At 34.5% G+C, this 14,030-nt stretch overlaps 3 protein-coding genes across 4 annotated transcripts; 1 reads left to right on the top strand and 2 right to left on the bottom strand.

The window, feature by feature from the left end:
• Nucleotides 1–172: 172 nt before the first annotated feature.
• Nucleotides 173–2,945, bottom strand: LOC140958765 (basic leucine zipper 43-like). Its single transcript, XM_073416329.1, has one exon. It carries the CDS (start codon nucleotides 1,549–1,551, stop codon nucleotides 1,045–1,047), a length of 507 nt encoding a protein of 168 aa, XP_073272430.1. The 5' UTR covers nucleotides 1,552–2,945; the 3' UTR covers nucleotides 173–1,044.
• Nucleotides 2,946–5,497: 2,552 nt separating this feature from the next.
• LOC140959661 (pentatricopeptide repeat-containing protein At3g02330, mitochondrial) lies at nucleotides 5,498–9,464 on the top strand. 2 transcript variants are annotated; one of them, XM_073417608.1, is made up of 2 exons: nucleotides 5,498–8,716; nucleotides 8,813–9,464. In XM_073417608.1, exons 1-2 carry the CDS (start codon nucleotides 6,680–6,682, stop codon nucleotides 9,350–9,352), a joined length of 2,577 nt encoding a protein of 858 aa, XP_073273709.1. In that variant the 5' UTR covers nucleotides 5,498–6,679; the 3' UTR covers nucleotides 9,353–9,464. The 2 variants fall into 2 exon arrangements, with proteins under 2 accessions (XP_073273709.1, XP_073273708.1); XM_073417607.1 differs by having other exon boundaries at nucleotides 6,674–9,464.
• Nucleotides 9,465–9,608: 144 nt separating this feature from the next.
• LOC140959662 (GDSL esterase/lipase 7-like) lies at nucleotides 9,609–12,704 on the bottom strand. The gene is made up of 6 exons (XM_073417609.1): nucleotides 12,382–12,704; nucleotides 12,138–12,235; nucleotides 11,711–11,833; nucleotides 10,390–10,707; nucleotides 10,022–10,274; nucleotides 9,609–9,893 (listed from the first exon to the last, which is right to left on the bottom strand). Exons 1-6 carry the CDS (start codon nucleotides 12,617–12,619, stop codon nucleotides 9,679–9,681), a joined length of 1,245 nt encoding a protein of 414 aa, XP_073273710.1. The 5' UTR covers nucleotides 12,620–12,704; the 3' UTR covers nucleotides 9,609–9,678.
• Nucleotides 12,705–14,030: the final 1,326 nt, after the last annotated feature.

Consider the following 14,030-nt stretch of genomic DNA (forward strand, 5'->3'; position numbering starts at 1 on the left):
TTCTTCACTACAGATTTTGCAGTATCCTTCAAAGGGTTCATTCTCCACCATTTGATCGAATAGGGTATCGTACGTATTCCATTTGAAGTTCGCGCCTTTGAATGCAATGAATCTGTAAGTGTTTTCTTGCCCTCGATCTGTTCGCGAAAATTACGCTTGGTATGAATATATATTTCCCCTTTTAAATCCAGCCAAAGGGATGGAGTTGTAAATTTCGTACATTGTTATTTTCTCCGTGATAACCATTCCGTATACTTCACCAAATCACTAGCTATGAAGTCAATCTTATCAACAGAAATCACATTGATTATGTGCATTTAGGTGTTGGCCTCTTATGGCCCTGCTGATATTTTAAAAATGTTCAAAGCGAGGATTCCTATACCTGGCACAACAGGCCAATTCCCTGGATGACCTTGTCCGGCTTTAAACCCACAAGTTTTGTAACCACTTGTTTAATTCAAATATAAATCAGATGCTCCCATTTGGACCTTGTGAATAATATTCTTGAAGACGTGTTCAAACCGGACATAGTGTTTTGAAAATGAGTCGATTTTTATATGGCATTTTTTATTTTATGTATTTGAGCTTCCCCCTGCTTGCTAATGGCTAAATGAGTGTACAGGGAATTGGGGTGGAACCTTAATGCTTCAATTATAAAGCACAATTTTTAAGTAAAGGTATTGGCTGTGAGTCCTTTTATTTTTATTTAAAAAAAATTGTTTGCTCATATTCTTAAGTTTGTCAGTCCTGTAAATGCATTAATTCAACTGGAAAAACTAATATTTTAATTGGTAGAAATGTTGTGTTTTCATTCTAATACTTTCTTGTATTGGTTGCTTTTTTGTGCATCCACGGCAGGCTGGCACCCAGAAACTTAATTGTGATAATATATCGAGATTTCGATGAAATATAACTATTTTCTCATAGTGAACAACAAAGTCTAACAAGCCTTAAAAAAAACCAGAATCACAGCCTCCTCTCCAGGAAAATTCAGGGAACCTGAGAACAGAAAATAGTTCATAATACTTGTAGACTTTTATTTTGTCATTTGCAGAGAATATCTTGAAATTCTCTAATCATACTGGGATAAGGACTATTGAGCTGCATATTAGCAATCATCTGACGAAGCTCGGAAGTTTCTTCTTTCAGTTGCTCATTCTCTTGCACTACTCGTTCATGATCCTCCGACACATGGTTCAATTTGTCAGTGAGTTGATTATTCTCATTCCGTAGCCAAATGACTTGGGACCAGAGCTCATCCAAGTGCTTCTGCTTCCTCATACGTGATCTTCTTGCAGATTCACGGTTAGAAATCTTTCTTCTCTCCTTCTTCTCATCTATGATGCTAAATCGTTGTTCACCTGCTTCATCTGAAGTTGTATTGTTGCTCGAACATGTTATTTGAGGATTAAATTCATGAACCTTTGGATTAATGTGTAGATGAAATAAAGGGTCTGAAAATGTATTACTACTCGTACCAAAATGGGTAGGGAATGCAACTAAATTTGAAGGAAATATATACTGAAGCCCGGTATCTTCACCCGGTTGCATTTCTAATAATACTAATGTATCTCTGTAAGTATTATTAGAATAGGAAATGCAAGTGAGAAGAAGTGTTGGTGTTAGAAGGCGAAGGAACTTGTGGAGAGTGGTAATTTATAGTGTGGAAAAAGGTTTTGTTGGCCCCATTCTATCAATTTACCGCAGTAGAGTTCGATGAGAACCTGGGATATGATTGCAATTAAAACTATGCTTAGTGTTCTTTCATAACTTTTCTACAATGCATTTATATAAGATGATGGACTAGTCCATACATTATGTTTTCCATTTATATATTTCTTTCATTCATGCATTGCCATCGATGTTGTTAGATACTAGAGAAGAAAGAATAGGGAGGGACTTATTTCAAAGTTCGATGCTCGAGGAAGAAATTAAGAATATGGGGTGTGAAAGTTAGATTTTCAGTTAAATAATACGTTAAATTTGTTACTATTTTTCGTTTACAGGGACGACTACCCTGTTCATATTGAGGTGTTTCTAGATATTACTTAATTTTGAAATATTGGTTGACTTATGGATAATCTTCAAGATTTATTTTAAATAAATGCTTAAATCAGCGAAAGAGGATTTTATCATGGGGCGTGCAATGATTGAATTGGGGACTTAGGAACGCTAGGGAGAGTGGATTGGAAAATCAGTCTAAAAAGTGGTGTTAATACAAGGTTGGCCAGAGTAAAATTATACACTACGATATACTGGTTTTAGCATGATGGATGTTTAATGACGCAAAAGAATATAAGGAAACCATGTAAGAAGTTGGGGTGGAAATAGTCTTCTGAAAGTGGCAATTTTAAGTGAAAAATGGGTGGCTCAATCAATCACCATTTTTGTAGACTAAATCAGAACAAAAATTTTGTACTTATATTTTAATCATATTCCAATCTGGGGACTCAGAAACTGTCAGATACAGAAAGTGATATCTTATTAGCACATCAGGCTCACAACTGAGTTGGGCTAGCCCCAGATCATCATGAATGACTAACAAAAATTAGGTTGAACTTAATGTAAGTGTGAGTTGGATCGAGCTCTAGTTTGAATATTAGTTTGGTTAAAATATGAGTTGAGTTTAATTAGGCTTTTATAGGCTCATCTCATTTAAAGTGCAATCCTATCAATTGTTAATTTATTTCAGGTAATACTGGAACTGAAGTAAATGTACGGACTTTTTCGGAGTCCAAGAAATGAAATCATGTTCGTATGATCAAATGAAAGACTTTTATTTAGAGACTAACAAGTGATATATTAAATTCATTGTCCAATTATCATATAATTGAAACTCACGTGTAATTTTATATTTCTTTGAAAATTTTATGTACCAATAGTGGAATTATGAATTTGTGATTTTGTATTATTTATAATTTTATATATGTACATCACACATGTTCTTACTCAGGCAGCCTAAGCTCAATCCAAAAGTCGAATAATTTTATGAGCCGAGTAGGAGCTGCATATATGTGAGCTTTATTGAGCTAAAGCTTTTGTGAGCCTTACACATTTTTTGTATGCATTAAGAAAAATCTTCAACGGTTTGTGGTGAGTATTCGAAGGTGTCGAGTGCATGAAATTGAGCTTTGAAAAATGCATCTTCCACTAAGAAGAAGGGGTGGATTGGAAGCAAATGCTTTCTCCTACATATTGGTTCAACTTTAGTGGCCTAAACGTTCAACTATATCATTAAACAAATATTGACTCTTCTTTCTTTTCTTGTCTGAATTTGTCGGTTCTGTGCTTTATTTATTTTCTGACGATCGTCTGCTTTTCCCCCCTGTATGTCTTTTACCATAATGGGGGATTTAATTATTGAAGATGATTAATGTAGTTGAATACACGACATCACCACTTTTTTTGCCTGCTTGTATTAGTTAACTTAAGGAGTTCTATTTCCCACATACTGAATTTCGAAAACTGTCATTTTTGTTCACCTTGCTATTTTACCTGCCATTACCAACACCAACACGGTCCAATGGTTGAATGAATGATACAACCATAGAGAAACGAGCAGAGATAAATATCGTTTTTAACATTCTGGTTCTAGCCATAGAATGTTTTCTTGGCTCATATATTTTTAGCATTTCTATCAGTTTGGCTCATGTTTTTACAAGATATGAAATGAATCCCATTTTCTTACCATATACTCCACATCTCATAAAGCACTAATTTTTTTAGTCAAAATGATGTATATTATAATTGGATATCGAAACTGACACTTTATCTCAAACTTGAGTCATCGACGTCAAATGGGCTACAAGAATATGCTCACTAATCAAGATATTGGCTATTGTCGATGTACGTACAACTTTTTCTAATTGATAAATAGAGACAGGATCCTAAACCAACGGTGGGGGTATTGTACGAATGGAAACTGGATTTAACAATTGCTTTGTCCCGACTCAGCATTGGGTGAATCGATAAGTTGCGCATATGTAGGATAGCTACGATACAAAAAAAAACGTATATTCCTAACGCAAGAATCTTCCCATATAGGGTAAAAATGCAAGAATCAATACCATCAAAAATGCAAGAATCAATACCATCAGACATCAAACAATCTAGGATGCGAGCTCTCATGATCCTAGACGTACCATGAGTTGCCTTCGTAAACCATCTATATATACGTAGAGAATTCGATACCGAGCCAAAAACGAAGTCTGAACCATAGTGGACTACTTGTCACGAGCTGTTGATCACCCACCGGCATTCACATGGTGGATGAAAAGGTGTTTGGTTACTTAAAGAAGATGATGACCAATGTCTTTCCTGGGTAAAATTGGCTTTGACAAAACATTTTGGAGATACCTATGTTTCTTGCTTTTGTTTTTGGAAAAGTAAATAATCTAAGTAATCATTTAGATCTATTGAACTTTTTCTTTGTTCGAATTCGTTTGCTCAAAGTTTGATTGATCATGTGATTACATTAATAAGTAAATTTTATTTTGATGCATGCATGAATTATATACTATGCACCAAAAATATACTATGCACCAAAATTAAATATTTTTGTTGCATCAATATTTCATAGGAATATGTATTTTTATGAATAATTATGATCATAATGATGATTATATTTATAATGATGAAAAATGGAAGGGGTAGAGCAAGCCAAAATATACACCCTCTTATATCATATGACGCAAATTGTTTTCGTGAGAAAGAAAGAGACTTGTTAGTTTTAGAGATTGTTTTGGTTGAAGAAGTTAATGGAGTAAAATAATTTTTTAGAAGTAGAATTTTCACAAGAATTCTTGTAAGACAGTCTCATGAATCGATTTTCTTGGGTCGAATATCTTATTTGGATCATTTATGAAAAAAATATTACTTTTTATGCTAAGAATATTACTTTTTATTGTGAATATCAGTAGGGTTAACCCGTCTAACAGATAAATATTCGTGAGACCGTTTCAGAAGATATCTATTCTAAAATTTTTAATCTTTTGGTTTCCTGTTTCTACTTCTATTTAAAATAAAAACAAAAGTAATTTTCAACATTTATCCAAATATCAAAATTGCTTATATTTTTTTAATAAAAGCAATTTAAAAAACTGAATTTATCTAAGTTTTTTTAAAGCTTATATATATAAACTCAACTTTAATCACTCCAAATTAATTAAATTATTAAGGCGTTTAACAATATGATTAGAGTTAATTTGTACGACATGATGAAATGAGTGTACTATTATATAATTGAAAATTGATCAATTGTAAGAGAATATGAAATTCATCACACATAAAAAATAAAAATAAAAAAACATTGCGAGGATAAAACGAGTATGATTAAATATCTGAACTATGAAAAGAAATATATTTAATATGCATTTCAAATGTTGTGGTAGAAACCAATCCTCATTTAACATGAATTTCGTATGAAATTGGGTTGGACGTGAAAACAAGTTGGTTTCAGATTTGACTTCAGCAGGAGGTAATTCTCATTTTATTATTTTGAAAAATTGCTTCTTTTTTTTAATATCATGATCTTGGTGAAGCAACATTAAGTATTTTTGTTTGAAAAATTGGGAATACTTAGTGTTCTTTTGCAGTCAATCTGTTTGTGAAAATTACGCCATCTAAATTCAGTCAAAAGGTTCAGCTCATTTATGCAGCAAATTTACACGTATGAATACAAAGGCACGACCTTAGAAAACGTGGGGGGTGTAAAATGCAGATAGAAAGATCATTATTCCTTACTGACGTAAGAAGAAATCATAAAGTGATAAATCTTCAGAAAAAATTGGCGGCACGCTGATTTTGTTGAGAGTAAGTTCCAAGCCTTTTGGCAGTTCAAGCAGATGGGCTAATTTTCCTGCACTGGTTTCTGCTAAAGATAGACGGGGTAATAAGTATTATGCTATATTCCTTTAACTGCTGGTTGAGTAATGGAACTGGCTGTTTGGAGCAGAAGCTTACTTGTTCTTTTCGGGGTAAAAAAAGAAAAAGAAGAAAAATCCTTTACCTCTAGTCAAACTGAAATAGTTGGACTTCTCTTTAGTCCTGCAATAGAGCTAGCAATCTGATCCTTATATCTTGATGGTCCTACTCTTCCATCATGACTAAGGCTGCCCAGTTCTTATATCTATGATGCTCCGAATTCAGATTGGTTATCTTTAAATGTATGACGATGATTAAATTCTAATAATTATGCTTTAGATCATCACTAAGACCTGGAAGCCTCGTCAAGGTGCTCATTGAATACATGCTCGGCCAACTTTACCATCGTGAATTATCATGACTTTTGTGGTCACAGGCAGAGGTGTTGCACTATATTTAGGGATGGAATCACATTCCCTTAAAACATGCCCTCAACCAGTAATTTTGACGCAACAATATACATAAAATAAAAAATTGCTAAAAACTAACACCACTCACACTGGTGCATTACTGCCTCCCTCTATCAAACAAGATAATTTGATCAGAGTGGACATACTCTTTTTTTTTCCGCAGTTTGTGCTCACTTCTTGACCATTTATGCTCTCTCAGATATAGCGCCACTTGTACCGCGGGAACTGTAAATATAAGAAGATCAAGAAAATAGTGCCAGTTTACAAAGCATCGTACCTACAAGTAGTTGATGTTGATCAGTTCATCTTATAGCTAATACACCCACCAAGCATGAATTTAAAAATCCATGACTTCTTATTACTTCACCAAACGCTTCCTTTACCCGATAAAAGTTCCACTCCACGTTTCACCCTTGAAATTTCTACTGTTCGATGCTACAATCTCTACGGTGGCACAGCAATCTAAACCCCATCCCATCTACAGAAAAACCTTCTCCAATATATTTCAAGAATGTTCAAAGCAACGATCCCTTGAGCCGGGACAACAAGCCCATGCCCGGATGGTAGTATCTGGCTTTCAACCCACAATTTTTGTTACCAATTGTTTAATACAAATGTACATTAAATGCTCCCATTTAGAGTGTGCAAATAAAGTGTTCGATAAGATGTCGGAACGGGACACAGTTTCATGGAATGTGATGATTTTTGGGTATTCGATGAATGAAAAAATGAGGTTGGCGCAGTCATGTTTTGATTTGATGCCTGAGAGAGATGTGATTTCTTGGAATTCTTTGATTTCGGGGTACACGCAGAACGGGGATTGCTTGCAGTCAGTTAAGGTTTTTCTGTTGATGGGAAGAGATGGCGTGGATTATGATGAGACCACATTTGCTGTTGTCTTAAAAGCATGTTCAAGTTTAGAGGATTTTGCATTGGGTACGCAGGTCCATGGAATTGTAGATAAGTTGGGGTTCTTGTGCGACGTGGTGACAGGAAGTGCAATATTGGATATGTATGCAAAATGCAAGATGTTGGATGAGTCATTGCAGTTTTTCTATGAAATGCCATTTAGAAATTGGGTTTCTTGGAGTGCTGTAATAGCAGGTTGTGCTCAAAATGATGAGCTTGCCGGTGGATTAGAGATTTTTATAGAGATGCAAAGAAATGGAGTTGGGGTCAGCCAATCTATTTATGCTAGCGTTTTTAGGATGTCTGCTGGATTATCTACTTTACCGCTGGGTTGCCAATTGCATACTCATGCATTAAAGACTGATTTTGGAGATGATATCGTTGTAGGTACATCCATGTTGGACATGTATGCCAAGTGTGACAATTTGCATGATGCTAGGAAGGTATTCAACTTGTTGCCAAACCGTAATTTGCAATCTCATAATGCACTTATAGTTGGTTATGCTAGAGGTGGTAATGGATTTGAAGGATTGCGATTGTTCCAACTTCTGTTGCAATCTGGTCTTGGTTTTGATGAAATAAGCTTATCAGGTGCCTTTAGTGCAGCCTCCATGGTGATCAAGGGATGTATCTCCGGAATCCAAGTACATGGATTAGCAATCAAGAGTCCTTTCAAATCCAATGTTTGTGTGGAAAATGCTATGCTGGATATGTATGGGAAATGTGGAGCATTGATGGAAGCTTGGCAAATATTTGATGAAATGGAGAGAAGGGATGATGTCTCTTGGAACGCAATCATTGCTGCCTATGGGCAGAATCAAAATGAAGAGGGGACTCTTTTACTATTTACCAGAATGCTGCAATCAAGGATAGAACCTGATGAGTTCACATATGGAAGTGTTCTGAAAGCTTGTGCTGATAGGCAATCTTGGTGCAGTGGGAGGGAGGTCCATGGAAGAGTCGTTAAATCTGGGATGGGATTCGACTCATTTGTCGGAAGTGCACTTGTTGACATGTACAGCAAGTGTGGGATGATGGACGAGGCAGAAAAACTTCATAACCGATTGGAGGAACAGACTTTGGTTTCATGGAATTCGATCATTTCTGGGTTCTCATCCGAAGAAGACAGTGAGAGAGCGCAGAATTTCTTTGCAAGACTGCTAGAAATGAGAGTTAAACCTGATCATTTCACTTATGCAACAGTTCTTGACACTTGTGCTAATGTTGCTAATATCGGGCTTGGGAAGCAACTTCATGCTCAAATAATCAAGCAAGATTTGCTGTCAGATGTGTACATTACAAGCACTTTAGTTGACATGTATTCAAAGTGTGGAAACTTGCAGGACTCTGTTCTGATGTTTGCAAAATCATCCAAGCGTGATTTTGTGACATGGAATGCCATGGTTTGTGCTTATGCTCACCATGGTCTTGCAGAAGAGGCTCTACAGATTTTTGAAAAAATGCAGCTTGAGAAAGTAATACCGCACCATTCAACATTTGTGGCAGTCCTTCGTGCTTGTGCACATATCGGTCTTGTAGAAAACGCTTCACACTACTTCAACCTAATGCAGACTGACTATGGATTAGAACCTCAGTTGGAACATTTTTCATCAATGGTGGAGATTCTTGGAAAATCAGGACGACTTGTGGAAGCTCTGAGGCTTATTCAAGATATGCCTTTTGAGGCTGATGATGTGATTTGGAGAACACTGCTGAGTATTTGCAAGATACGTGGGAATGTTGAGGTTGCAGAAAAAGCGGCAAGTTCTCTTCTGAAACTTGACCCTGAGGACTCTTCAGCCTATGTTCTTCTATCAAATATCTACGCCGACGCTGAAATGTGGGACGAAGTTTCAAAGATGAGAAAAGTTATGAGACATAGTAGGCTTAAAAAAGAGCCTGGTTGTAGCTGGATTCAGGTCCAATCTGAGTTGCATATGTTTCTTGTTGGTGACAAAGCTCATCCAAGATCCGAAGAGATATACGAGAACTTGGATATGCTTATTGATGAGATGAAAAGGGATGGTTATGGAACTTGTAGTCAAGTAACCATGAGTGAGGAATGGAATGTAGATGATGAGAAAGAACTGCACGCAGTCTCTTGTTGTTAAATGAAGTTTTGTTAGGTGAGGATCTTTATATTTAATTTACTGATCAAGTTTTGTCCCTAACCTTTTCTTTGTAGAAAACATTCACAGACTAATACTTGTGAATTTTTGTACTCGTGCCATTGGTGAAGGTAGTTCAAGGACGTAATATTTTGACATACTAGAAATAAGTTCTAGAGAGGAATTTATAATATAGTTCAGACAGGCATAGTATTTTACTGTAGCGTAAAATTTGAAATTCCAAAGAAGAAATATCTAAATGTGTGCGTCACATAAATGCGAAAATGTGTTATATCTTCGATGTGTTAAAAATGGAAAATCCAAAGGACTTATATTTGCACCAATTGTTGAATATTTTTGGGCATGCAGACAGATGTGTCGTTGAAGCAAAAAGAGCTGAGTGCTCTGTACACTGATTCAGTAAGATGATAGCCATCCCAGAAAAAGTGTTGGTCCGGATCGGGACACACAGGAAGCCCTGGAACGCATGCGGATGTCCCATTCAGCAAAGCTATGCAGCATGGGTTACTCGTATCTTTCAAACCTGAAAGTTAGACCAAAAAAATGAGAAAATAAATTAGTGGATGGTTGATTGGCTATATCCACTATCTTGGATCCGTCCCTGAGTGACATGCTTTATATATATATAACGAGTAGATTTGAGTTTAGTACCGTATTTGGATGGGTTAAGGATAGCATCATATCCGAACTGGTGACCCAGACCAAGAATAAAGGATGAGCTTTTGAGTGTAGATGTTAGATTTTGAAGCATGGAGGCTAACTGAAGATTAAATATGATTGCCATCTGATTCAACTTCTCAACGCAGGCTCCACTGTGCTCGTATTGCCTGATAATGTATGGAATACACCCAAGAGGGCCGAGCTCGAACATCACCACCTTCCTCGCTCCCAACTTGTACAATCTCTGCAATGACAAAGTTCAATAGTTTGTATATTTTCTTGATTATTTGTACAAAAACACAACCAGAGGACTCCTCGTGATTTCTGATGAGCATTGACAGAGAATAATTTGATGTTACCCGAAGTTGTAGGGAGAGTTGATGTATGAGAATTTCAGCAAAGGATTGAGGACTTATGGTGGAGTCATATTCTTGTGGGGAGACATTATCTGTTACCGATTTCGTGATGCTTCGAGGATTAATCAAAGTGTTGCTTGATTCAGTATTGTATTGAGCAGCAAAGGAATCGAGGTAGTCATTGCTCCCAATTGTGATCACAAATAATGACTTTGATAAATAATTTGAAAGCTCCTCTTGAGTTTTGTAGTATTTATGCAAATCCCTTTTAACTGTTCTTTCAAATAAGTCGATTTGGTCATTTAGACTCAGGCACTTTCCCTGCAGATGACCAAGGTTTACATGTTAAAAGAATATTACACACCCATAAACACGAAAATTAGATTTAACATACTTGCATTATCTTCCCGTGTTTGACTCGAATTTTATAATTTTTGGAGTTAAAATCCAACGAGCAAAGCGATGATGTTTACAAATTTATAAGAATTGTACAATGACTATAATCTATTAATTATGCTGATATAAAAGTAATTTCGATAAATTTGGATTATTAAAATAATAAGCAAAAAACCAAATTTTATAAACAAGAATGACAATGGACATTGAATAAATAAAATTAGCATAATGGATGAAAATTTGGCGGAACAAGTGAAGTAAAAAAGAAAGCAAAAACTTGTGTGAGACGGTCTTACGGGTCGTATTTTATGAAACATGTATCTTATTTGAGTCATCCATGAAAAAATATTACTTTTTATGCTAAGAGTATTACTTTTTATTGTGAATATCGGTAGAGTTGACCCATATCATAGATAAAGATTCGTGAGACCGTCTTACAAGAGACCTACTAAAAAAAGAAAAATCATTTTCACTTTAAAAAATATTCATTCGAGCATGAATATGAAAACCCTTCTATTAACATGTATACTAGCAAGGAGTGGCACATATAATATGTGTGTGTGTGTGTCCGGGTGCACGCGCGTATACATGCACTAGTATTTTTGAGCAAATATTGTATTAAAAGTAAAACACTAGATACAAAATATAAATTTGTATATTTCAACTCATATTTTTTATTTTTACAATCTAAACTATATTTTAAAAAATTATTACTAAAAAACATATATATTAGAAATAAATAAAATAAAATTATAAATCATGGATTATTTACAATGTTTGTTAAAATAATTATTAGTTTTACACTTTTAAAATAGGAGACAAAATTTTAAAATAATGAAGAGTATTAAATAAAATAAATTTCGTCATCCACATAAAAAATTAGTTACTCTATCTCAATTAATGGTAATAGATTTATATAAAAATATACCAACTCGTCTCCCGTTTGAGGAAGAATTCCACATGATCCTGAGGCAAAATTCAGTCCCCTCAACTCCAATTCACCTCTTATATTTAGCAAGCCAATTTTATCAGCCAAATTCAAACATTTTCCCTGCAAAAGTCAACCCCGCTTAACAAAAATATTTAATATTTACAAAGAATATCGACTATCTCGAAGATCAGTGCTTAGACTATCAAGTAGATCTCTTTTTTATCCATAGAAAAAAGAACTAGACATATATTTCCATGAAATTTCTTTATTTGCTACCACTGATAAAAATCATTGTTTTAGACAATGCATATGTAGAAAGTCTAATATTTTATTATATTCACATAATAGTTTACCTTATAACAAAAATATCACATTCCTTTTTCTTTTATATATATATATATATNATATATAAAAAAACTCTTACCCCGTTTTCAATTGTCGGAATACTAATGCCACACTGCCCTATTGATCCGTCCAGCAAACTGACGTATGGTGGAGGAAATGGCAATCCAAGAAACTCAGCTGCCAAAACAAGAATCCATTTTACTTGTCAAATACCATAATTTACTTCATTTTCAATAGCAAGATTTACAGTTACTGAACAATTTTATGGACTTTAAACATTTTTTTTAACATAAAATTACGATAATTTTTCATGTTAGAATAACCTATAAAATCCGCAATGGTTTTTCCGTTGGTAAATCTTCCGGTGGTTCCTCTCTCGAAGTCCATGCCATACGGGGGATAATTCGCCTTTGCTAAAGTCGGCAGCAGATTATTATTGCCACTGTCGAACAGAGAATCCCCGAAGACATACAATGCAGGCGCTGAAGGAGATTTCTCAGTCCTTCCGAAACCAAAAACAAGAAAGGTAAACAAGATTGGAAATACCAAATATTTATTCATTTTACTCCAAAGTTTCACGAACAAGGAAAAGGAGATTTGGGTTTTGGAATTTCTCGAAATGAGGTATCAACGCATAAATATGGGGGAAAAAATCACGTGATTGTTGAAATGTGATGATGGTCTGTGAATTTATAAAAGCTTAGTTGTCAACTTTACATTAATATAATATATATCTGTCCAATAGTATATTTAATATTTTAAGCAAAATGTGAATTTTAGGTTTGTATATATATGTGGTGCAGTGTGATATTTTTAAGGGTTAACTACATGTATTATTTTTGTGAGATTTCAAAATTGTTGAACTCTACGTGATTATTAATTATTCATGTTTTCAAATTTTGAACATACATACTCGTGAAAATACACACAGACAAGAGTATGTGCTCAATATTGAAAACATATATAGAGATACGTGTGTTCAAGATTTGAAAAGACAGAGAGTTAATAGATTTTTTTATTGTTAATTTAACAATGTAATCATATGATTTTTTATAAGAATGTTTAAAAATTGATCGTCAAGACATAATTACACAGATTATAATCGATTCAATTAAAAAATACATGACTGCAAATGCCATATCCCTATACATACAGTACTAAAAATTCACATTTTATTTAAAAATTAATAAGGAAATGCACTTTTTAAATTGTTAAATATGGGAAAAAATTTGATAGTAGTTTCCAACTCAGTCTTTATAGCATAAGGACAATGGCTGTAGCCTGTGTTAACGAGCAGTTTTGCAATTAATATTCTCTCGATCGATGCTGAAGGGCCACGTTGTCACACTTCTTTTAGAAGCACTTAACATCCTCATGTTGAATTGTCGTAAGACTTGTTGTTTTCCACCACCGATATTGGTGGAACCAATATTTATATGGCAAAAACTTGTGTGAGACGGTCTCACGGATCGTATTTTGTGAGACGGATCTCTTATTTGTGTCATCCATGAAAAATTATTACTTTTTATGCTAAAAATATTACTTTTTATTATGAATATCGGTAGGGTTGACTCGTCTCACATATAAAGATTCGTGAGGCCGTCTTTACTCTATTTATATCGACTAAGCAATTTATTCAATTCGAAAGGGAAAAAATGATTGCCAAAAAAATGTCAAAAAATTTTCTAATTTAAATATCAAATTGCTCTGACGACATACCGTTCATTTAACATCAGAGTTTCGATTTTGAGATAAGACATCAAGCTCGAGATCTAATCGTAACAAACTCTCTTCTAACTAAAAAAAAAAAGCTCCTTGTTAATTCATTTAATACGCGATGACACTGAGTGATGCTTCTCAAGATAAGTCGGTATGTGCATGATGTTATTCAAAATACAGTGATAAATGTGAATGGTGCAAGTTTACTGCACTTTACAATTGTAATCAGATTAATTTGTTTTAATTTGATTAT

This window comes from Primulina huaijiensis, chromosome 15, assembly GCF_012295235.1.
Source record: "Primulina huaijiensis isolate GDHJ02 chromosome 15, ASM1229523v2, whole genome shotgun sequence".
Lineage (NCBI taxonomy): Eukaryota > Viridiplantae > Streptophyta > Magnoliopsida > Lamiales > Gesneriaceae > Primulina > Primulina huaijiensis.

Bases quoted from the DNA above. Each gene is read 5' to 3' on its own strand.
- LOC140959662 (XM_073417609.1), bottom strand. From the start codon at position 12,619: ATGAATAAATATTTGGTATTTCCAATCTTGTTTACCTTTCTTGTTTTT. The intron at 10,708-11,710 runs GTATATTTTTAT...GGTCATCTGCAG, and splicing joins CTCAAACGGGAGACGAGTTG to GGAAAGTGCCTGAGTCTAAA. The intron at 9,894-10,021 runs GTACTAAACTCA...TCTAACTTTCAG, and splicing joins CCTTAACCCATCCAAATACG to GTTTGAAAGATACGAGTAAC.
- LOC140958765 (XM_073416329.1), bottom strand. From the start codon at position 1,551: ATGCAACCGGGTGAAGATACCGGGCTTCAGTATATATTTCCTTCAAAT.
- LOC140959661 (XM_073417607.1), top strand. From the start codon at position 6,680: ATGACTTCTTATTACTTCACCAAACGCTTCCTTTACCCGATAAAAGTT.